General features: G+C 41.3%; 1 protein-coding gene across 4 annotated transcripts in view; it reads right to left on the bottom strand.

Annotated features, from left to right (window-relative positions):
- The window catches only part of MYO1B (myosin IB), a 187,910-nt gene that overhangs the window by 90,727 nt on the left and 71,203 nt on the right, over positions 1-25,980 (bottom strand). For all 4 annotated transcript variants that reach the window (XM_042949506.1, XM_042949508.1, XM_042949509.1 and 1 more), the window contains exon 4: positions 11,152-11,246. In XM_042949506.1, coding sequence (XP_042805440.1) covers positions 11,152-11,246 — 95 coding nt within the window. The remainder of the gene's footprint in view (positions 1-11,151; positions 11,247-25,980) is intronic.

Raw genomic sequence — 25,980 nt, 5'->3', positions numbered from 1 at the left:
TCCTAAATTCATCCAGGAATTAACAGGTATCCGTGTATCTGTTCATTGCACACGCAACACCATCGGTGTCACATATAGATCATATAACACGTACACATACAGCAAACAGAGAGAGCCACACATTCACACACAAAAAAAAACCTGACAGATTCATCTGCTCCTATACCTCTCTATCTCCTTGGCTAGGATACCCAAGTTTTTCTAGGGACTGAGCTTACATAGGTCTGTTGGCCCAGGGACTTCAACAGTAAGGCTCCCCAAGTCAACGAGGCCACCCTTGTGCACAATGAAACAAGGATGCTGCAACACAGAGGAACACCCTTCTTGGCAGTCATCTGTCTGCAATGCTGTCAAATGACCCAGCTGCAGCATATCCAAACTAACCGGACAGGCAACCGCAAACTGTTCCAAGCATGGGACACAACGCATGGGTCTTGCAATGAGAAACGCAGCCTTTACTCTAAGAGGAGTCATGACAGGCCACGTTTTATTGAAATACAACTATGTATACAAGTGGCTTTGCTTCTGAGAGTTGGCCACAAGGTCTCTGATAATTCATATAAAACGTGGATCGAGAGAGGCCTTTCTCACATGGGGAAGAAACAAAACAAAAGCTCACTGTACTTGGGGTTTCTGTTTGCTTAGCTATTCTGCTTCGATGTGATATCTCTGTAAAGAGATGCAAAGTAGGGGGCGCCTGGGTGGCGCAGTCGGTTAAGCGTCCGACTTCAGCCAGGTCACGATCTCGCGGTCCGTGAGTTCGAGCCCCGCGTCAGGCTCTGGGCTGATGGCTCGGAGCCTGGAGCCTGTTTCCGATTCTGTGTCTCCCTCTCTCTCTGCCCCTCCCCCGTTCATGCTCTGTCTCTCTCTGTCCCAAAAATAAATAAAAAATGTTGGAAAAAAAAAAAAAAAAAAAAAGAGATGCAAAGTAGTACAAGGTCATTTGGGGTTCAGAACCAAAGGTCTTAATGAGCAAGGCAGGCTCCATAACTCTTTTAGCAGACGGCTAGAGAGTTCCTAGAAACCAATGTAACTGTAAAATTAGAAACCAAATAATTCAGAATGTTTTCTCACGTCAGGATCATCTTCTTAGGCCCACAGATTCATTTTGATGTCTTTGAAAAATGTAGTTACGATGATTCCTTCATGTTCTGCCCCCCTGCCCCCCATCAGGGCTTGAATGATTCTCCATAAACTATCTGTATTCACGGTAGTGAATTCTGAGTTCACTGCCTAGAAATACTTGGGCACTTTTATGAGGCATGATGAATTTTTTATTTAGCACAGCAGTAATGAATTAAATAGGGCCCCAAAGGACTCAGAGTTCACGCCTCTCCCTGAGTGCCCACATTATATAATCATGCAGCATAAGAGTGTGCCCGATGCTTAAGCCCAATAACATCATCATCTGCCAAGGGGGTTTATAACCTCGTTAAATTAATTACTTCTTATAAACTAAGCCCTCTGATACTGCAGGGTACTTCTGTATAAGCTGTCAAGTAAAGATTCTTACTGAAAACAGACACTACGTATAAAGCACATAGCACACTCTGGGCCCTCAATAAATATTAGTTCTCTTCTTCTTTCATTTAATTAGTAACAAAATTTTTAGTGACTGTGTACTCAGAAACAATTTTAGTGGATAAGATGACGTGACATTTCAAAAACAGCCTGGCATCCCTCTTCGCCACATAACTAAACCCCCTCTCCAAATTCCTCACATTACCATGCTGCAATCTCTGTATTATTTTCCATCATTTCATTTTCCCGGAAGTAATCTCCATGAAACAGACATTAATTAATACATAAATTCTATACTTTACTGGAACGTATAGTCTAATGACAACTAAAACCTAGATAAAATTTGAAGCAATTTTTGTATCACTGCTTTCAAAATGAAAGAAAAGTAGGAAAAAATGGAATAAGTAAGCAAAGCACGATGTGTCCCTGGGGACAGAGGTAGGAGATGCTGCTGGGATCTAGAAATGAAAAGGAAGAACTTGTTAGCAGCTACCAAAGAGCATAGTTGAGTGGATATTTAAAAACAGCAACTCTTGGGATGCCTGGGTGGCTCAGTTGGTTAGGCGTCCAACTCTTGGTTTCAGCTCCGTCACAATCTCACAGCTTCGTGGGTTCAAGCCGGCATCAGGCTCTATGCTGACAGTGTGGAGCCTGCTTGGGGTTCTCTCTCTGTCCCTCTCTCTCTGCCCCTCCCCCACTCATGCTGTTTCCGTCTTTCTCAAAATAAACAAACTTTAAGAAAAGAAAAGAAAAGAAAAACAGCAACTCTCAGGAGTAGGGTCTACCTCCTGGCACTAGGAGGTTTAGTGATAATGGAAAACCAAAGCATCACAGGGTCCAGGAATCACAGCGGATCAAAATGGAGACAAATGCATCAAACGACCTCTAGGCAGTACTACCCAAAGAATGATCCAAAACCCCGTGCTACTGAAAGTTGGTTGTTCCATGGACTGTTACCAGTCTGCACATGAGAGTAGGCTCTCATAAGTTTTTACAGCAATTTGGTGATTCATTTTGCCTGTTTAAGCTAAAAAAAAAAAAAAAAAATTAGAGATTGGTTCTTCCATACCTTTATTTCCTTTTTCTGGCATCAGTCAGGAAGAGATTTGGGAAGGAGAGAGACTGGTGTTCCACGGTAGAGGGTTTGAGAAGCGCTGTCCTAGCATGTGTATGGTACCCTCCTCCAGATTCCCACTCAAAGCAGTACCCAGAATGCTTTATTCTATTATAAACAGAATGGCCCCACTGGAGGGGAAAAGCAAAGGCCCTGACAAGCAGCTGTCTATTCTTATGACAGAGAACAAAGGGATCCAAGGAAGGACTAAATCTAGGGAAGACAGTTGGGAGAAAAGGATTCCAAGTGGCGAATGCGATATTGAAACCAAAAGGACAAGTTATTAATTTAAAAAAATATCAAGAGAAGAGAAAACTACAGAAAAGAAGAATGAACTCCACGCCACTAGATTTCCCCCAGAGGAATGAGGCATTTTTGTTTTTCTCAGAAAAGGATGAACACCAATCCTCTCAAATAGTACCAGCAACCTTCACTTTGTTTTTCAATAAGGAAGACACACGAGCCCACCAGGAGATAGAATCTTTCTCCAGGAGGGAGCAGTGCAGTTTACGACACTCTGAGGAGGAGAAGGTCATACGCTGACATGGCTAATTAGCAGATGCGCTGTCTTCATGGAATGTATGTTCCAGCGGAGATGAAGACGTGGCCAACACCAATCAAACCAATGACCACAACCCACTTCTGATGACTCACTTAGGAACAAAGTGATACAATCAGACCCTCAAAAAATGTATCTTTAGTCACGATGAAGAATGAGTAAAAACTTAAAAAAAATTAATAGGCTTAGGAATATTTTCATCTCTTCCTCCTTCACACTTAAATAAAAAGAAAGGTGTGAAGTGAGTAGGCTTGTAGATACAGTCAAAAGGACTGGGGGAAGGGGCAGGCGGCATGAGATACACCACCGATACAAATGCTTTCTGTCAAGAGGCATAGTTTTTAACTTGCCTTGCTACCATTTTCATTGGTCAACTTGGAAACAAACAAGAAGCTGTACTGCTTCTAAGAATTAAATTGTTTCATAAGAAAGAACTGCTTAGTGATAGAAAAGAGGCAAACACTTTCTCCCAAGACACCAGTGTCCTCTTAAAGTACCTACTGTAAAGAAAGAGTTCTGAACAAAGACCTCACAAACTTCTGAGCAAATAGAGGTTTAAGAGCCCATACCCAGAGATTCAGATGAATGATCCAAAAACGGATGGGACACTAAATAATGAAATACTGTGTATATATAAAAAACTTCTTTTAACATTTATTCATTTTTGAGAGACAGAGCACGAGTAGGGGAGGGGCAGAGAGAGAGGGAGACACAGAATCTAAAGCAGGCCCCAGGCTCTGAGCTGCCAGCACAGAGCCCAATGCGGGGCTCAAACCCACGAACCGCAAGATCATGACCTGAGCTGAAGTCAGATGCTTAACAGACTGAGCCACCCAGGTGCCCCATAATACTATCTATATATAATACAGAGCAAAATTTTTAACAAAAAGTAGCACAAGGTGCAATTACCAAAAAGGAGAAAAGCATGAGAGAAAGGTGCAGAAGTAGGTAGGGACAAGATCACACAGAACCTTAACAAGCACACTGGATTTGACATTTATTTTAGTGCAACAGAAACCATTAAAAATTTTTATATAAAAAATACCTTGAGACAAATGAAAACAGAAAAACAATATACCAAAACTTTTGAGAAGCAACTTTTAAGAGGAAAGTTTATAGTCACAAGTGCATACAAGAATAAAGACCTCAAATAAACCTAATATTATACCTCAAGGAAGCAGAAAAAGAACAAACTAAGCTCAAAGTTAGCAGAAGGAAGGAAATAATACAGACTAGAACAGAAATAAATGAAACACAGAATTGGAAAATCACAAAAGATTAATAAAACTAAGAGCTGGTTCTTTGAAAAGATAAAGCAAACTGACAAACCTTTAGCTACATTAACCAAGAAAAAAGAGAGAGGACTCAAATAAATAAAATTATAAATGAAAGAGGAGACATTCAACAAATATCATGTAAATACAAAGAACCTGAAGAGACAGTACTCTGAACAGTTACATGCCAACAAACTGGACAACCTAGAAGAAAAGGATAAGTCCTAGAAACATGCAAACTACCAAGACTGAATCATAAAAAATAGAAAATGTAAACAGATTAATATCAAATAAGATTGAATCAATAATCAAACCCCCCCCCCCAAAAAGAAAAACCCCAAATCAGATGGTTTCACTAGTGAATTCTACTAAACGTTTAGGGGAGAATTAACACCAATCCCTCTCAGTCTTCCAACACACTCAAGAAGAGATAACTTCCAAACTCATTTTACAAGGACAGCATTACCCTGATACCAAAGCCAGATACTACAAGGAAACTGCAGATCAATATCCCTGATGAATACAGATGCCGAAATTCTCAGCAAAATACTACCAAACTGAATTCAACAGCTTGTGAAAAGGATCACACACCATCATCAAGTGGTATTCATCCCTGAGATGCAAGAATGGTTCAAACATATGCAAATCAATAAATGTGATACATCACATTAATAGAATAGGAAGATAAAAATCATCCGATCATCTCAAGAGACGCATAAAAGCATTTGACGAAATTCAATATCCTTTCATGATAAAAACTCTCAACTAACTGGGTATAGAAGGAATGTACCTCAACATAATAAAGGCCGTAAATGACATGCACACAGCTAATATCCTACTCAATGGTGACAGGTTGAAAGCTTTTCCTCTGAGATGAGGCCCAAGACAAGGCTGCCCACCCTCACCACTCCTATTCAACATAGCAGTAGAAGTCCTAGCCAGGGGAATTAGGCAAGGAAAAGAAATCAAAGACACCAGAATCAGAAAGAAAGAGGTAGAATTGTCTCTTTGTAGATGACATGATTTTATATACGGAAAACTCTAAAGATGCCATAAAAAAAAGGTTATAATAAACTAAGTCAGTGAAGTTGTAGGATATAAGATAAACATACAAAAATCAGTTGTGTTTCTTTATGCTAACAACAAAGTATCTGAAAAAGAAATAAAACAATCCCATTCCCAAGAGCATCAAAAACAACAGAATACTTAGGAAAAATTTAACCAAAGAGGTGAATGATCTCTTCACTGAAAACATAAGACATTGGTAAAAGAAAATTAAAGAAGACACAATAAATGGAAAAATATCCTGTGTTCGTGCACTGGAAGAATTAATAGTATTAAAATGCCCATACTACCCAAAGTAATCTATAGATTCAACATAATCCCTATCAAAATTCCAATAGCATTTTTCACAGAAAAAGAAAAAGCAATCCTGAATTTCATATGGAACTACACAAGAGACCACAAATAGCAAAAGCAATCTTCAGAAAGAAGAACAAACCTGGAGGCATTACAATTTCTGATTTCAAACCACACTACAAAGCTATAGTAATCAAAATAGTATGGTACTTGCATAAAAACAGACACAAAGAGTCGCCAGGGTGGCTCAGTTGGTTGAACGTCTGACTTCAACTCAGGTCATGATCTCATGGTTTGTGAGTTTGAGCCCCGCGTCAGGCCCTGTGCTGACAGCTCAGAGCCTGGAGCCTGCTTCAGATTCTGTGTCTCCCTCTCTCTGCCCCTCCCTCCCTCATACTCTGTCTCTCTCTCTCTCTCTCTCTCAAAAATAAATAAACATTAAAAAAAATTTTTTTGAAGAGACATAAACCAAAAAAACAGAATAGAGAGCCCAGAAACGAAGCCATGTATGTTCAGTCAACTAATATTTAACAAGGGAGCCAAGAATACTCAATGGGGAAAAGACAGTCTTTTCAATAAATGGTGCCAGCAAAATAGGATATTCACACGCAAAAGAATAAAACTGAACCCTTATTTTATACCACTCACAAAAAGTAACTCAAAATGGACTAAAGACTTAAATATAAGATCTTAAGCCATAAAAATCCTACAAGAAAACATACGGAAAAAGCCCTTTGATATTGGTCTTAGCCCTTTGATATTGTCTTGGCTATGACATGCAAAGCACAGACAGCAAAAACAAAACCACACAAGTGGGACTACGTCAAACAAAAAAGCTTCTGCAGAGCCAAAGAAACAATCGATGAGAAAAGGCAATCTACAAAATGCATGAAATACTTGGCAAATCATGTATCTGATCATGTATCTAAAATATGTAACTAACTCCTACAACTCAATAGCAATAAATAATAATCATGATCTGATTAAAAATAGGCAAAGGACTTGAATAGATATTTTCCCACATAAGATATTCAAATGGCTACCAAGGACCTGAGGATGTAGTCAACATCACTAATTATCAGGGCAATGTAATTCAAAATTCCAATTCAAGAATGTAATTCAAAATTCCAATTCAGAGTTACAAAATTATCACCTCGCACTTGTTAGAACGGCCAAAATGAAGAAAAGCAAGAGACAACAAGCGTTGGAGAAAATGTGATGAAAAGGAAACCCTTGCACCCTTGGAGGGGATGTAAATTGGTACAACCACTATGGAGAACAGTACAGAGGTTCCTCAAAAGCTCAAAAACTCCCAATGATGGGATTAGTGTTCTTTTTTTTTTTTTTTTGTAAGTTTATTTATTTATTTTGAGAGACAGCACACGTGTGTGGGAGAGCAGGAGAGGGGTCAGAGAGAGAGGGGAGGGAGAAGGAGAAGGAGAGGGAGAGGGAGAGAGGGAGGAAGGAAGGGAGGGATGGAGAGAGAGACAGGGAGAGAGAGAGAGAGAGAGAAAGGGAGAAAGAGAGAGAGAATCCCAAGCAGACTCCTTGCTGCCAGAGTACAGCCCAACGCAGGGCTCCATCCCACAAACTGCAAGACCATGACCTGAGCCGAAACCAAGAGTTAGACACTCAACCAACTGAGTCACCCAGGTGCTCTGGGATTAGTGTTCCTCTCTCTCTCTCTCTCTCTCTCTCTCTCTCACCCTCCCTCCCTCCCTTCCTCCCTCCCCCCCTCCTTCCCTCCCTTTCTCCCTCCCCCTCTCCCACCATCTCCATCTCCCATGTGAGGAAACAGATAGAAGGTTCTCACCAGGAACCAAATCAGCAGGAACCTTGATCTTGGACATCCCAGCCTCCACGACTTAAAAATAAATGTCTGGGGGCTCCTGGGTGGCTCAGTAGGTTAAGTGTCTTGACTTCGGCTCAGGTCATGATCTGGCAGTCCGTGGGTTCGAGCCCTGCATCAGACTCTGCTGACAACTCGGCACGTGGAGCTGCTTCAGATTCTATAGCTCCCTCTCTCTCTGCCCCTTCCCTGCTCTCTCACTCTCTCAAAACTAAATAAACATTAAAAAAGAAGGAAAGAAAGAAAATGAAATATCTGTTGTTTAGGCTGCCCTGTCTATGGTATGTTGTTAAAGCAGGCTGAACTGGCTAAGAAAAGTGGGGACTCTAGAGCTATATATACTACTTGTGCTCAAAATCTCATCTCTGCCATTTACTCACTGGGAAGTTTGGGCAACTTGGTTAACCTTTGTGTGGCTCAATTTCCCCATGATAAAAATGGGGGTAAGAAGAATACTTCTATGTGTAACACACTAAAGCACAATGCCCAGCACAATGGAAATACTTATGTAGGACAGCCACCCTTATTACCCAGTGGCATGGCAGTGGTTCTACGGGAAGGAACAGAATCAGAATTTGTCAGTTTCACAAGAGGCTATTAACAATGGTCTAAATTTATAAAAATAAAGATTCCATCAGTAAGCTTAAAATAACTTTGTTGGACAACACTAGATTGAGCACATCTGACCTACCAGAAGCTGACATACAAGAAACCTACAGTATCTTGCCTGATGGGAAGACTGGTAAGACTCAATACATATGCTATATTATATTAACAGAAGCCTGCTATCCATATTAAGAGAGCTAACAGTTTCCCCCATAACCAAGACCAAACTTGAAGTATTTATTCGGTTTATTTCTCTCCTTGGGATGTAATTTTATGAGGCATACTGACAAACAGGGATCATTCCAGAATAATATGACCATGATAGTGAGGGTTTTGAGAATGAGATCTGATCGTATTATATGCTCTTATAAGTACCCCGTACTTTTCCTTTTCTATATAAACTACATGTATACATGCGACATAGGTATATGTGTATATACAGTACCCATACTTGTGTACATGCACATGTAACAGAGTGCTATTGTCTATCTCCTGCACTAGATTACAAATTCAATAAGGACAAGGATGGTGTCTGGCTCACCAACCTGTCACTAGTACTTAGTATAGTACTTTCACCTTATTAGTATTCCTTTAAGGTACTCAAAAATTACTTCCTGGATGAATGAGTAAATGAATGTGCATCACACAGGAAATTTTTGAAGGCCAAGGATGTTTAGACCTAGCAAGCTATGATGGATGACTTCAAATAACCGAATGACTGTCCTATAGAAAAGAAAGTACACTAATTTGGGAAGGTTCCAGACTGCAGAGTTAAGGCCACTAGGTAGAGGCAGAATTCAAATCTAGGTAAGAAAGAACTTGTGATAGCTGAATCTGTATGACAAATTTAGCAGGTTGCTTTACAAAGCAGTGAGTCCTCGAGGTGGCTCAGTCAGTTAAGCATCCAACTTCGGCTCAGGTCATGATCTCATGGTTAGTGGGTTCGAGCTCCGCATCGGGCTCTGTGCGGACAGCTCAGCCTGGAGCCTGCTTCAGGTTCTCTGTCTCCCTCTCTATTTGCCCATCCCCTGCTCATGCTCTCTCTCTCTAAAATAAACAAACAATTAAAAAAATTGAAAACAAAACAAAGCAGTGATCCCTCCATCACCACAAAACAAGGGAGTTTGGGGGAACCTGGGTGGCTCAGTTGGTTAAGCATCTGACTTGGGCTCAGGTCATAATCTCACGGTTCATGAGTTCAAGCCCTGCATGGGGCTTTCTGCTGCCAATGCAGAGCCTGCTTCAGATCCTCTGTTTCTCTCTCTCTCTCTCTCTCTCTCTGCCCCTCCTTTGCTTGTGCGCATGTGCTCTCTCTCTCCCTCCCCTTCAAAATTAAATAAACATTTAAAAAACTTAAAAAACAAAAAAAGAAAATAAAACAAGGAGCTTGGCAGTTCTATGGGAAGGACCCTACAGTAGGTAGTCTACACCTACAATCCTTTCTAACCATACAAGACTGGGTCTTCTGTTACTTTACCTTCTTACATGCCAGTCTTTGCCTATTTCTGCCCATCCAGGGCCTAGAACCTCGCAAAGGAAGTGTGTACTTGCTATCTCTCTAAAGTACTCTAGGTAGTTGGATACACTTATCTACACTGGGGGCAGGGAGGGAATACTCCTAAAGAGAGCGGAGGAAGGAACAGGTGCAGAAGGGAAAGCCCTCTCAGAGCCGATAGTGAGATTTTAAAGGCGCACATCTTAGGAGGGGCTCATTTCAGTCAGTTGACTGAAATATCCATGGGCAACTTTCTTAATAATCAGAGACTCAAAGTATGCTAATCTAATCACTTCATAGCCAAGCAAAGTACAAACATTTAAATCCCAATCTGGCAAACTAGTAGAATCATCAGAATCTTGTGTATAAAACAAGAACATTTTACAGATAAAATCGTGAAAATACCATCTCCCTCACCATTCTCCTTCTTCAGGGCTTAGCACTTCCATCAGAGAAGCTCACTGACAACAGCAGTTTCAACCTGTCCCAGTCTGGACTCAGAGAGCACAGCTCTTTCGGACCTTTTCCAGGTGGCTGGGCATCATGTGTGAAATCACTTTTCACTCGAGAACATCAATCATACAAATTGTTTTTATTAAAAGCACATGAAAAACAGCACAATCTCTCCACTCGAGGGTTTGTTTTATGGAAAGGTGCCAATCCATCTAACAATATATAGAAAAATCTTGGGGCTCAGTAGGGTTGAGCATCTGACTTCGGCACAGGGCATGATATCATGGTTCATGAGTTCAAGCCCCACACTGGGCTTTGCACTGATAATGCAGAACCTGCTTTGGATTCTCTGTCTCCCTCTCTCTGCCCCTCCCCAGCTGATGCTCTCTCTCTCTCTCAAAAATAAACAAACACTTAAATAAAGAAATAAATGTAAAAATATATAGAAATACTCAATTCGTTAGGCTTCAAAGACTTTATTCTAGAGTGAAATTAAGCATCTTTCTGGTGCCTTCCCTCCTCACTCTTCAGCAGAGATAAGATATGCCTGTGGTCTCCCAAAGCCCAAACAATTTGTCATTCCTCAGAAGTGGTAAGACTTCACAGGTCTGGTGTCTTACGGGAAAGGTAAGAGACCCCGAAGCGCTCAGACTGCACCAGAAGATCCAGAATCCAGAAACAGACTCCCATATTGGTTGAAATCCCTTTGACAGGTACCTGTTTCGTCATGTGAGAGATGGGGTAAGTCCTTCCCAGAGAACATTCCATGATCCGAATCAGCAGCCTCCCACAAAGGAGCGGTCACAGTGGCCCGGTGTAGCTTCATGCTAATGAGGCCCCCGCCCTCTTTGCTATACCATCATCTGTGCAGCACTGACCTTCTACAGAGGAGAAAGGAAGGTAGGCTGGGGCTGGCCTTACCTGTTTTTCCTGCTCCGCTTTCCCCGGTAATGAGAATACATTGGTCTTTATCTTGATCTCTTAGGGACCTGTATGCTTCATCTGACAGGGCAAAGCTGTAGGGGAGAATGGGAGAGAAGTCCTTAAAATTCAGCTCATTATTCATGTGTTTATGAGATGTAACTAGAGGCTCTTTAAAGGACACTGATATGCTGCAGATAGAAAGCCGAGACGTCAGATTTTATTTCCTTCAAATTCTTAAAGGAAATAAATAAACCCATCCATCCTTGTGGCCCATGGTCCCTTTTCCTTCACATCCTCTAGTAAACAAAGTGGTACTGACTTACCGTCCTCTAAAGATATGCTTTATTTAACCCACATGTGATACTTATGGTTCATTTTATTAAAATCTTGGCAATTCAGAGAACCAAGAAGAAAATGTCGCATCACATGCCCAACACTGGATGATGCAGTGGTTTTCAGGACAATACACTGGAATTTCAAAAAAATTTTTTTGAATGTTAGAAAAAGTTCTATCAAATGCCAAATGGCTGATATTACCATCATTGAGCTAAATACAGAACTACTGCCTTCACAAACAGATAACAAACTATAATGCCCACCAGAGGCAAGGAGGACCATGGGTCGGCCAGGGGTCTGCTCCAGTCCTAGGCCCTCAAGCTCCTCACAGGGCCCTGTGCTGACAACAGGGCCCCCTATCAAGACCAAGCCAGTCCCCAGGTTGATCTTCCTTGCCTCAAAATTTATAAATAAGGTAAAATTTGCCCCCTCCAGCTAAATGAAAAATAATTGTTTGGGTTTCTTTTTTTTTTAATGTTTACTTTTTTATTCTGAGAGAGAGCATGAGCAGGGGAGGGGCAGAGAGAAGCCCAAGCAGGCTCCACACTGTCAGTGCAGAGCCCGATGCGGGGCTTGATCTCACGATCAAGTGAGACCATGACCTGAGCTGATACCAAGAGTCAGACGCTCATCTGACTGAGCCACCCAGGCGCCCTTAACTGAGAAATAATTTTGACAGTATGATACTGTATTTAAAACAGGGGCTCCTGGGTGGCTCAGTTGGTTGAGCTTCTGACTCTTGATTTCAGCTCAGCTCCTGATCCCAGGGTTGTGTGATCGAGCCCTGAGCAGGGACTCCTCACTGTGTGTGTAGCCTGCTTAAGATCCTTTCTCTCTGTCTCTGTCTCTCTCTCAAACTGAAAAAAAAAAAAAAAAAGGTAAAGCCCTATTCATTTATCAACAAGTATTTATCAAGAGTCTACCTTGTATAAAGAACATGCTGGAAATATAAAGGTAAGCTAGACTCAGCCCTTTTCCAGGAATTCTCGGTCAAAAGCAGGGGAGAGAGATACAAATAGAAAACAGCAACCCAACAAGTTAAGAGCAATGAGAAAGATACGTGCACAACATTGCAGAACAAGACAGGGGCCCAAGGGGATGGGGAAGGGAGCCGCAGATTCTTCAGAAGTAGGAAAACCAGTCCTAAGGAACACATTAACAAGGCTAAGGGCTTTTCGGCAAAAAAGCAAAAAACAAAATAATCGAGAGTGTGGATGTTCCTTCTTGCTGGAAGGCAGAACATAAAGAAGGGGTGAGCAATGAGCCAGGGAGATAGATGGGCAGACTCCAAATTGGAGCAGAGATGATAAGGTTGCCACACTCCGGGACTGTAAGCAGGAGAGTGGCAGGATCAGGTAGGATTCAGGTAGTAATTAGAGCTAAAAATGGCAACCTTACCAGCACTGTCTCCAAGCCCTTCATATTTAATCATTTTAACTCAAACTACTAAGGGCAAGTTATCATTAATCCCACTTCCCGATGATAAAACTGTGGCACAAAATAAAGACCTAATTTGCCAAGGTTCCACTGCCGATGGGACACAGTAGAGCCAGAACTGATCCCTGCTCCTGACCACTGGGATAGCCTGCCGCTTCATGGAGGGCAGGACCACAAGAGTGCATCGGAGACCAATCTGGAGTAAGGAACACCAGTGAAGGGCTGGAGATACGGGGAGAGTTTACATTTCACTGACCAGACCACAGAAAGCCTTTCAGTCAACGACCGGCTTTTCTTGAAACGGTGAGTAGGAGCATCATTAATACTGACAATTTACTGAGCACGATGAAGTGCTCATATTCATAATCAGATTTGATCCTTAAAACAGCTCTATGAAGTAAACGCTGGCCTCCTTGAGGATAAATGATCCAACTCAGACCGAGAAATGACACAACGTGTCCGTGACCCCTTTCCCAGAACAGTCATAACTTGAACCTGGAAATACTGTGTACCACATTCTTCCCTTCTTGTCACATCCTCTTAGGGCTATCTGTGATCTCATCTTCTGGCAGAGCTACTGTGGGACCTCAAAGAGCCACCATGAGCCTTATTCTGTCACCATCATTTCAATGAATCCAATCCCTTGCCCATAATAAGTATATTCTTGAAAGCATTTGTTGAATGAACGTATGAATATGAAAAGAGAAAGGAAAAAATAATGGAACTATCTGGCACAAGGGACTTTTTTAAGAGTAGCAGGTGGCTTTAACTCATTTATATGGCCAGTGCACGGGGTGATCTTCTGCCCAGCAGGTCTTACCCTCTCCTCAAATCCCTCTCAGCTATTCCCTATCTAACCAGCACCTTGCTCACCCCCTTAGACCACTCAGCGGGGCTCCTCCTTCTCTTGTGTTCTCTGATGTCCTCAGGTAAAAACAAGCATGTCCCTGCGCACACCAATGCACAGTAAGGACAGTGAAAAATACAATGACTGTGGGAACAGAAGACACCCTGGGTAGGATTCTCTAGGCCCGGGATCCACAATTCCCCACCTACATGACCGTGAGGCCAGTCCCTCACCCTGGCTGCATGGCAGTCTCTTCACGTACCAATTGGAGAACAGAGCCACATACCACATACTTCAGCTTAGAAGGTTAAAGAAAGGTGTATAAAAGCTCTGGAAGTGTTATAAAGCCCTAAATAAATGTGTGAATTCTTTCTGTGCTACAATCAGTTATGTACACATCTTCCCAACCCCTACCAGGAGGTAAGCTCCTCTAGGGCACCGCCTTTTTTCTAGTTAATCTTTGTGCCGTCTGGCAGAGTTACAAGCATAAGACGCCAAAAATACGCAAATAGGAAAGAATAGATGAGTGAATTCTCTCCATATATCAACAAAGTAAGCCACTATTGGAGTGAGCCCCGCAGAATGGTAAACAGGAAAGTCATTTCTTCTTATGACCTTCATGCAGGAAAGAAAAGCAGAGCTTAGATTTCTTACTAGCTTCACTCTCCCTGACATTCTTCTCACCTCCAGACAACAGTTCAGAGATGCCACTATCATTATCATCACTGGCAAGAAATGCAGGAAAACACATTATGGCAAATACAAATGAACTTTTCCTACTATATATACATATATGGTGTGTGTATATATATATACATACATTTACATATACATATACATATACACATACACATACATATACATACACACACACACACATATATATTCACTGTACATATTCACTGACTTCCTCATGGGTTGTTCAACACAAGCCTTTCCTATGCTCCTAAGACTGCAAGTTAGGTTTAAATATTACACCATCAATGATTCAAAATTATTTCTAACATGAATAACAATATATGACTGTATGTGTGCACACAACACACATAAACACACATACACAAGGCTTTAGAAGATCACCAAATGACCCTGCCATGGGTTTATGTCACATCAAAACACTTATGCTGAATGCTTAGTTTTTTTCTTGTCTGTCCAGACAGAAATAGTTAACTGCTGTCCCCCAAAACTGGGTTTGATTTACAATGGAGTATATTTTAATATAAAGGCTAAAAGGGAGAGTTATTCTTTCGAGACTCTAGACGGCCATGAAAATTTATCAACTGAAGTACTCAAGCACTGGAACAATGGGCTGGGACTGTCGGCACACCCAGCCCAGGCACACTATAAATGCGATCGTATATGTACTTCGTATGAACTCAGACCTTGACTTCACTTATTTAAAAAAATGACCGAAGGGCAGGCCATGAAGGACATAAGCCCTGCCCCCCGCCTTGTTCTCTTCCTCTCCGGCAACATTAGCAGGTACCCATCACCACGGCCAACATTTATAACTATAAACTGAAACCACATGCCAGTCTTCCAAACCACTCTGTAATTAAGGAACCTAAATAAATCTTTAGAAAAGTTTTTCCTTCAAAACACTTGTGACCCATATGCTTCACATTATTTTGTGAGCATGTCAGCATTGTTATTTACCACACGCAGAAATGAATGGTTTATTATAACGCAGTGACGATAACGTCAGGGGCAAGCATGGGTTTGATGCCACCACATCAAGAGCGTGGGTTTCACCCACTTCTTCTGTCTTCTAGTTGAGCTCTAAGAATAGAGACAGCCTGACGCTTGAAAGCAAGTCCCCCCCTTCATTTCCAGGTCAGCTGCACAGCTGTTAGCTGAGAGCCAAACTTTCCCGAACACCACCACGCATGCTCACGGCACATTTCCAAACAGCTGAGCTGTATGTATCTCTTGCTTTTCGGTTTTAGATGTTTGGTTTGGGTCATCTGTTATTTTCTGTCGGGGCGCAATGTTGGGTTGCACGTTGAAAAATTAAGTAGCCGGTACGTATGCTTCTCCTCCATCTTATTTCTGCTCAGAATGTCCATCTCCACAGCCGTTCTGCTTTTATGGTCATCAAAGGGGACAGCAGGGCTTTTTTCCCCAAAACTCTAGGCTCTCCACCCTGCCACCTGCTTTCTAAGTTTATTTCATCTACAATGCAAAGCAGGAAAGATGTCACACAAAATACATCACCACCACTACCTAAAGCCAATGTTCTTCCAAGCAGATCTCTATTTTTCACTGTCTCTGGCTCCCTCATAATGAGTCGCTTGAGATCTTTTCCCCAAAACAGTCTGATCCATTTCGTTAGTTTGTTATCTCCATTAGCCAAAGTTCAGCAGAACAAAATTTGTCTAAGAAAACTCTACTGAATGTACGAAACCGTTACTATCTATTTGTTTCATGTCATTTTCTTCAAAAGCTCTCAAGATGGTATTCCCTTTCACCTAATCCTGAATTCTAGAATATTTTAGAATCATACTAGGGAAATTCTGCTTCTGATTTTAACCCTCTTAAAATCACCTGTCTCAAAATTCTCATCTACAATTTAGATCTACAAATCTCAACTATTTCTTCTCTTTCTAGCTCTGGCTCAGCCGTACGTTCTTCTAAAATTACATAACAAAAAAAAATTAATAAGTGTTTTTTTAAAAATTCCTAACCTTCAAGTGTTCCACCAATTTCTAACTTCATACTGAACTCCATTCAAGGGCTGAGACAGTCCACGAGAAGAACAGGGGAGAAAAGGAAAAGGAGAAAGGGAATTATGTGTGGAGTGTATTACATGGAAACGTTGAGGCTTGTTGATTTGTTGGCTTATTATTTTTTTAATATAATTTATTGTCAAATTGGCTTACATACAACACCCAGTGCTCATCCCAACCAAGTGCCCTCCTCAGTGTTGGCCTTCCATGTAAAACATTATTGCAGACATCAATCATTGCCTCTTATTCTTTTTTTTTAATGTTTATTTATTTTTGAAGGAGAGATAGACAGAGAGCAAGCAGGGGAGAGGCAGAGAGAGAGGGAGACACAGAATCTAAATCAGGCTCCAGGCTCTGAGCTCTCAGTACAGAGCCTGATGCAGGGCTCGAACTTACAAGCCGTGAGATCATGACCTGAGCCGACGTCAGACGCCCAACCAACTGAACCCCCCTGGGCGCCCCCCTCCTGTTTGTAATTCAGAAAATGTTCACCCACTTGAAAAATATCACCTTGTTAAGTTAGTGTAATGCTCTACCACCACACATTCATCATATCACATCTGAAGAAAGAATTTCAGGGAAAATAAGTGTTTGTAGTTATTTATTACAAGTTACTATAACTTTTTATCCTGGAAAGCTTTATTGCATTCTTGTCCTATGCCAGACATGGTAACTTAACATATTTTTCACAGTACAGTTATCCTCCATAGCCATGTCATCAGTGAGCATTTCTCATAACTCAAGCCTCAGAACAACAGAAGATAGAGAACAAAAATGAGTCTCTCTTCAAAATAAATACCAATGGGCAAAATGTACACTATAAGTAAAAAAGGACAGAAGATGAAAACAAACATAAAGAATAGGTTCAGGGGAGATGGATGGTAAATGGACTCAAATGGCTGCAAAGTTCCTTTATTTTACATAAAGTGATACAGTATTAATTCAATAACAGTCCTGAAAGGTGTATTATAATGCCTAGAACAACAACTAAAGTAATAACACAAGAGCTGCAAAGCAACTAAAAAATTAAAATGGAATTCTAAAAAAAAATTCAAATAATCCAAAAAAAGGCAGGAAAAGAGGAATAAACACAGAGGAGACAAACAGAAAATAAATTATTAAAAGGCAGACCTAAATTCAACCATATTAGTAACTACATTAAATGTTAATGGACAAAAATACTCCAATTAAAGGGCAGAGAATGTTAGAACAGATACAAAAGCAAAATCCACCTATATGTTGCCCATAGGAGCCACATTTAAAATAGGAAGACATAGATAGGCTGAAAGGAAATAAGATTTAAAATAAGCAATTGCTTAAAAATACAATATTGTACTTTTTTTCATATATTTAAACTCAAAGAAGTCCCTAGTTGTCACCTAAGAGGGATGCTATGCAATGGCACAGCATATGGCAGAGAGCAGGTGAGACTTAATTATCTTAAAAATATGAGCTACAATCATTTTTGTAAGAACACTTTTTTTTTAATCAATACTTAATTTTCCAAATTCATAGACATTTGTATATCCTCAACTTAAGTAGCCACACAGCTTTCTTTCGCTACACAATTGGAAAGGGCCTGTTTCTATTAGCTACCAAACAGAAATAATCTCATCAGGGATGAATCATTTTAAGATGACATCTGTTCTAAAGTGACAAAAGTAAAGCATCAAATAAAGCTCAAAAGTCAGGCTTTAAAATAGGATATGACAAATAGGCACAAAAAAGTTTCTTCTTCCTTTAGAATTACATTGGTTCTTGAAAAATAGACTCCCACAGGATTTTTGTGAAATTCCATAGATTGCTGAGTCAACCTCAATGTACACCTGGTCTCTCACCATTTCTTAATGGGTCAAAAATATTTTTTAATCTTTAACAATCAAAGGTAATCACCAAGGTGACAAAAATCACGGTATCTGAATGTCTTGTATATATAAAATGAGTCACTTGTATTATAATGTTTTAAGTAACAGCAGAAATCCCTGCGTAATTGGAGAAGAAACTCTTCTTAGAATTTACAAGCACAGCTCTTTATTTCAAAGGTTCAACATGCCAATTATGGAATATAATCTAAAACAAACAGCAAAGATTGCTTTCAAGATTTTAGAAATTTTATTTATAATCCTCCTGTGATGAAGAAGCTTTGAGGTATACACACAGTCTTCTGACCCTATGTGCCTAACCATTATCAAAATCACCATGGAGATCCTCATGTGTTCCCCCATCTGGGGTCAGCCAGCCATAAGTCACTTCTTCTGGAGACTGATACAAAGGTGGACTGGGCCAAGGGCTAATACTTTTTCAAAGGTGGATTGCAAAACCCAGGTACTGGAGACATGCATTAGGAAGAGACAAGGGGTTTAGAGAGACTAAATTATGCCAGGAAGGAAAAGGACTGGACTTAAGATATGCAAGCAGTGAGGAGGAAACATCTGCTTTCAGGGTCTGGAAGCTGCTGTTTGGAATTTAGTACTAATCCCTTGTGCTGCTCAAGACTTCCTTCTGAAAATGATGCCCTGAGCATGAGATGCCACAGGGGGAAAGCCCTCACTGGGGTAGCATCCTGCTTTGGGTTTGGCAAGCATCCGGAAGCAAAGAGGCTGATTCCCCTTCATCAGTGTTCACTGCTGCAGGGCCTTATCCCTCAAATTAGCGAAGGGCGAATGGTTCCTACTATTCAAGAATGGATCAATGCCCTAATAAGTAAAATGGAAGAGTGTGTGGAGGAAGGGGTTCCCAGGGAGTTCATGGGCACCCACGAGAAAGGAGGCATTGTACTCACCAGGCAAATTCTGAGGACAATGGTGAAGAAAATCTGTCCTCTAGAGGCTTAAAATCTAACAAGAAAGACACTAAAGTCCCCCAAAATGGAGGTGGGAGAAGGTAATAAGCACATCAGCAATCTCCTAAAGATATTCATAAAAGGGAGAAATGACTTTTACTGAGAAGGGTATATCACGGAAAGCTGCAATATCTGAACCCCAAGGCAATATGCAAGGACAGAGGCTGGGAGAACACAGACACCAAGGAGGAAATTATGTTATTTCCCCTGTCCAGAAATTAACAAAACACACCTGATTTAGAGGAAAGAACAAAGAGACAATTAGACTCTTAATTCAAATTCAGTAAGCCCTGCAAGTATTTTTAGTATCCGTTTTAACAAAAGAATACTAACAATCACCCAATTCTCATAAAAATAATTACACAGTTATAATCTATAAAAACAGCCTTTCCTGCTCAAGGTAAACACAATTTAAACAAATTCCCAACACAACTGTTCCCAAGCCTTTTGGAAAAATGGATTATTTCAACTAATCTCATAGTCAGCTTTTATGACTTTATTACAGGCAACTAAATCCTGGAAAAAGTTATCCCAAGAGAAGTTACTCCAAAGACCTTCCTAATCACCCATAGGACTCAATGTTTTACTCATTAAAGTAAACAGAATGACTTCACATTCTTAAGATGCTAACTGATTTTCCAGATAGATGTTCCTTACTGATTTAAGGCCTAAAAATGTGCACCTTCTGTGTGTCTTTGTCTAACTTGGAACAGATACTGTGATCTAAGGTACCTCACGTCACCATCCCAAATAGTTAAGTCAATTCAGTGAAGTGAACCTTTCAGGTTTACAACATTCATATATAAACCTGTATCGTTTAACTTGGATGGCCCCTCAGTGCCTGCTATGGACACAGGATGCAATGAGGCAGAGTCTCAGCTTTCCTCCAAGAGAAGCGGGAAACATAGGGATACTTGTCTACAGTAGAAGACACTATGCTGGGGGCCTTTCGTGGCGCCATGCACTGAATGAAGAAGCGTAGCGAAATCTGGCTGTGGCCATCACAGAAGGACTGGATGGAGACGGCATCTGAATGGGAACCCCAAGTACACACTGCTTTATTTCTTTAAAAATGCACAGAGGAGAAGGAGTGAGCAGTAGTGGGAGGTTACCAATTTCTTCAAGCGTTGGTCTGTGCTTCCAGCCCACGGAGCTGCGCAGATGATGTTTGTAAAGCACCCTGAACAGTGTCTGAAATGGAGCAGGCACTCAGGAAAGGACTGGAGGGCCAGCTGGGGCCAAGTTTGCATGTTTAAAGAATCGAGGTCACAAATCAATTCACATTTTGGAAAGTGAGATCTGCCACCATTTCATAGAGTGAATGCAAAATTCAATGAAATCAACAAATATTACCAAGATGCCTGATAATAAATAGACACATGTATACACACACACACACACACACACACACACACACACACAGACCACTGTGCATATGCAATGAAACATCTGGGTTTGCACACGTTATTACAGAGAAAAGGAAGTAAATATGTAAAATAATAATAATGATAATAATAATTATTATTATATTACTACGGTTATTAGCTAAATTCACTTCATGATACCATAAAGGAGGAAACATTTTGGAAATAATTTTAAGAGAATTCAGTATTCATTTATTCAATAAGCATTCTGTGTGCAGGCAGAGGAATACATGTGACATCATCCCTACCCTTGCACATTCCAGGTAGAGAAATCATCTACTATCTAACTAAATAATAATCTAATCATTTGAGGACAGGTCATTTGGTCTGTGGCTTACCTAAAAACAGCAACAAAACCTTTCTCTAAAGCATGAGGGATACTGGTACCAGGAAAAACATTTTTTGAATTAAAATTTTGCTTGACTCATCCAGATATCCAACACCTTTCAAATCCACCCCTTCCTTTCCTCCCCATCACCAGTTTTTATTGCCTTAGACAAGTTCCTCACTTCTGGCCTGAGCATCAGTAACTCCTAAAGGGGCCTTCTATAACCAGGCAAGATATTTTCACAAGCCATCCTGATACGATACTGTTAAAATATAATGTCATTTTTATTACCATGACTTTCTTTATTCCTAATCCTGTCCTCACTGCAGCCAGGTTTGACTACTTGCTTTTAGGTGTTTCTATAACCAGGTTTGTTAAAGCTTGCTTCTGTAAAGCAAAATTGTATCATTGCTGTCTTCTAAAACTATGATTCTATGGAGTATTCTCCATTTTAAGTATCACCCACTTACATTGTTTAGGCATCAGAGAGAAGTGTTAGATACATGTTGGAGGATTTCCTAGGAATCTGGACTCAAGTGATCCTTGTGGCCCAGAGATTCCCTTCCCTCCCACACCCCCAATGTTTTAATATGGGGTTTAAAATCTACTCCAATCTTTGCAAATTCAGCACATAAACAAAATGCAGGAACCTTTCCTCCGGGCTTCCATATGGAAAACAAATGAGTCCATTATTACACAGTCAACTCCACGTCTCAAATTAAAAAAAAAAAAAAGAAACTGAGTGATTGAAAGAGGGAAATCAGAGGACCACAAATCAGACCATGAAGAACTCCCCCACTCCACGACCCCCCCACCCCCACAGTCCCACACAGGCTTTACCCCTGGGATGACTGATGGCCCTCTCCAAAAAAGGTCCCAGGGTGGGGAACCAAGGGATGACTACTGCTCACTGGGTATGTCTTCCAGACGGTTCTCACTCCCACTCTCCCTCCCTTACCCCAGTTTTGGTCCTCACCCAGGAGGAAGGGACTTCCATGATAAGGTAAGAAAGAAAGGCTCAAGATGCCAGACGATCTGTTCTACACAGCAGTTACTGTTTCTTACATGTTGCATTTTTCTTTCAACGTTGAAACGTTTGTCACTTTAAAATGGCTTCAAAGTGGCCACATAAGAATGGGTAAATCAAAAATACCACACGCCACTCCGCTTGCAGGCTGGCTTCCCTGCAACCCTCCTCCTTCTAAAATGCTAACGGGTCACTCCCTCCTGGACGCACTCCCCTGGCTCTCCACCACTCTGGCAGAGAGGGGTCCAGAACTCTCGCAGGAAATGATGCAACAGCAATGCTTTGAGCTTCTGCTGGAGGAAGATTTAACGTTGATCCAGAAGAAGTGCCCTAACACTCCCAAAAGGATCGAATACAACTCCTGTATTATTCCATCCCACAAAAGCACAGCTCCAAAGTGAACTCAAATACAGAGCCCTCAAACATCTGCTTTCAAGTACTTTAAGCCATGTCACACTGTCTGCAGAGTGGCCGCAAGAAAATGACATGTCACATACACAGATCACATATTTATTTGAGAAACACTGCAATCTGCAAGCAGGCAGCATTTATTGCCACGTGTCTGGGGAGGGGGGGTAGCTATCTGATAAAGGCGTTGTCATTAGAGACCAACCTTGGAAAAACTAAGAATAAAGTCCTGAAAGCCAGCAGCAACCATCCCCTATCAGCTAGGGAGGGGCGAGAGACCCTAGATGAGAACAGACTGTGCCTAAGGCATTCTGGATACAAATACTGGGTCCTTGAGAGCTATGCATAGTGCTGCTGGATGTTTTTGTTACAGAATATAAGCTCAAGACAAGCTTCTATCTTCAACACAAAATCTTGAACTTAAAAACTTCCTTCATGGGTGTCTCGACTGGTTTCTGGTTACCCAGAGAGGTAAAGCAGTTTCTCACACAGGATCTAGTCTCTAGGAGCTTTGGTTTTCATGGGTGTGTGATGCATGAAAAAGCAAGCAAGATCCTTCCCAGGAGCTAGTCTAGCTCTCTTTCCAAATGGTTCCTTTCCTTCTTGGCTCCTCATCTGCCCAACTGCCCCCACCAAATACCCTCTTCCCTGGAAACCCTGGATGATTCCCCTTGTTCCAGGAGCTCCCTGACTCTATACCTGCAAAATCCCATTTATACATGTATTATACCCCCAGCGTGTTTTAATTTTCGGACTTTTTTTTTTTATTACAGTTTCTCTCCCTTGAGAGCAGGAATTATGACTCACCATCTCAGTGCCTGACATATATGCTCAGAATAAATTTGCATAATGAATCCTAACAGTCCTTTCTCCTAGTCATGCAAAAAAAAAAAAAAAAAAAAGGACAAAAATTAATTTATGGCATTTTCAGAATCTGTGTTTGCTTACCAACTATTTATAAAAAAAAAAAAACCTAATAAGGGAGAAATCAAGAGAACTGTTACTCGAGTATGCATATGTAAGTGCACATTCATATCTTTACAAGAAAGAACTCTATGGATTTAAAATACTCAAAGAAGAAAAAGAAAGTTAAAGGGAAACTTCATGCTTGCCAGCTGAAATTCTTCGTTTAGGTTATGTTTTAGTATTCGGCACTTCTCTCTGATGCTTGTTTGTGCAGGTTCTGTTTGAAGGCACAGGCAAAATGATCACCTAAAATCTTCTGCTTTAGAAAGGCAAAGTGTGATTATATTTGCACTCCAGAATCTTGCCAGTTCCTAAACTAACAGGCAAAAGCAGTCATCTCTAGGGCTAGCTGTGAGAATATCTTGCTCCTACCCTTCCTAGAGACCCACCTGATATGACCTCTCTTCTCTAAAGTATGTACAGTCGCTTCTCTAGGTCCCTGCTGAGCAAATTATCATGTTTATCCTAACTTCCTTCCCGAGTTTGATAGCCACTAGCTACCTAGTGCCTACAACCGGCCAGGAACTGACCCAGCATCACAGGGTATAAAAATGAAAATGGAGCTGTCTCTGCTCTCCAGACTCTCAAGTTCAAGCCTCTCCCTCCACCATGGCCTCTTGAGAGTCGCACGCATCACAGACCCCTTCTGGCCCCCAAACAAGTTCATCTCCTCCCTGGAAGAAGGCACACAGTTAACGTCCTGAAATTTATGTTCTTCAGGACAGATTTTCTGCACCAAGAAAAAAATCACTGGGACTTGCAGAGGTGAGGCACTCAACATTTCTGTTAGATTAATAAACCAACAAATCTTCAAAAACTCCTCACATTAAATCTTCATAACTCAAACGAGTAGAAACAATGCCTGGAAAACCTGTGATAATATCCTTCTGCTCCTCTCCATGTATCTTTCTCGCCACTGAGATCTGGCATAATAGTGAATCCAACTCATTCATTCATTCATTCATCCATTCATTCATTCATTCATTTGAGAGGGAGCATGAGCATGCACACACAAGTGAGGGAAGGGGGAAGGGGAAGGGAGTGGGGGAGGGAGGGAGAGAGAGAGAGAGAGAGAGAGAGAGAGAGAGAGAGAGAGAGAGAATCTAAAGCAGGCTCCACCCGGTCAGTGCAGAGCTCTAAACGACCCTGAGGTCATGATCTGAGCCAAAATCAAGAGTCCAACACTTAACCCACTGAGCCACCCAAGCACCCTGAATCCAACCAATTTAGTGACAGGTCCTAGAATGATGGCAAATAACCCTTGCTGGAGCTTTCTATATGCCTATAGCAGGCTTAGGACAGAAAAGAAAATCTACAATATGTGGAACAAAGGCACACCCCTCAGGTTTCAGAACTGCAAACATAGTGGAGGATGACTTCTCTACAATTTGTATAAACAGTCATTCAAATAGGGAATCCCGATTCCTAAAGATATTTAATGTACCTAACCTTACGGCTAAGGTTTAAAAAAAAGAAAACACACACATGCACACCCACATGCACACGCACATATGTAACTGCTCTCCCCTCGTATATGTACTTCAAAAACCTACTGACTGAGAAAATACCAATGTCTGCAATCACTCTCCAGGCCTGAAGACTGGAACCATGTCTATATCTTAACACAGTTGCTTCATAACCATCATAAACTAGTTCTAGTCTAGGGAATTTTCTATTTATCATGTGTTACGGTCCACCTCTCTACAGAGAGGAGGGGGCCACCTATTCAAACAAGTCTCAGTTTGCGCCATCAATTTTCATAAAATGATGACAGCCCAACCTATTACTTGGTGGGTTTAAAATTGAGGCTCTTTTACAGACAACAGAGACTGTGTACTCTGGGACTTTTCCAGAAAATACAATCTCTAAATGTCTGCAGAAGACCTTTAATCCAAAACCCAGTTATGAGGAAACAGAAAACAAATACGGGAACATACGAAACTGTCACAGACGTATCGCTGGAAGGAGGAAACGCAATCTCTCTGTTCCTTGCATTCCTGAATCAACTCAAACCATCAATAAGCTAGGTATTTGTACTGGTGGTTCGTAACTTTGGATGCACATTGGAATCACTGTAGGTGCTGATGCCTTGCTCCTCGGTTCCTCCACATTCCACAGATCCTGATCAAATTCTGCAACGGTTCTAAGCAGCCCAGGATGACAACCACTGACTTATGTGTCTTATGGACTTCCTCTTCCTAACCTGTGCTTTGGGTGTTACATCCTCTCTAGTGGCATAGCTTCGGTTAGCTTCCACATAGTGAAGTGGCCTAAGAAGTAGCTATATAGGGGCTCCTGGGTGGCTCAGTCGGTTAAGAGTCCGACTTCGGCTCAGGTCGTGATCTCACGGTTTGTGAGTTCAAGTCCTGTGTTGGGCTCTGTGCTGACAGTGTGGAGCCTGGAGCCTTGCTTCAAATTCTGTCTCTCTCTCTCTCTTTGTCCCTCCCCAACTCATGCTCTATTTCTCTCTCCCAAAAATGAATAA

The sequence above is a fragment of the Panthera leo genome, chromosome C1 (assembly GCF_018350215.1).
Source record: "Panthera leo isolate Ple1 chromosome C1, P.leo_Ple1_pat1.1, whole genome shotgun sequence".
Classification (NCBI taxonomy): domain Eukaryota; kingdom Metazoa; phylum Chordata; class Mammalia; order Carnivora; family Felidae; genus Panthera; species Panthera leo.
Note: the sequence above shows the minus strand (reverse complement) of the source record. Positions and strands in the feature narration are given on the sequence as shown.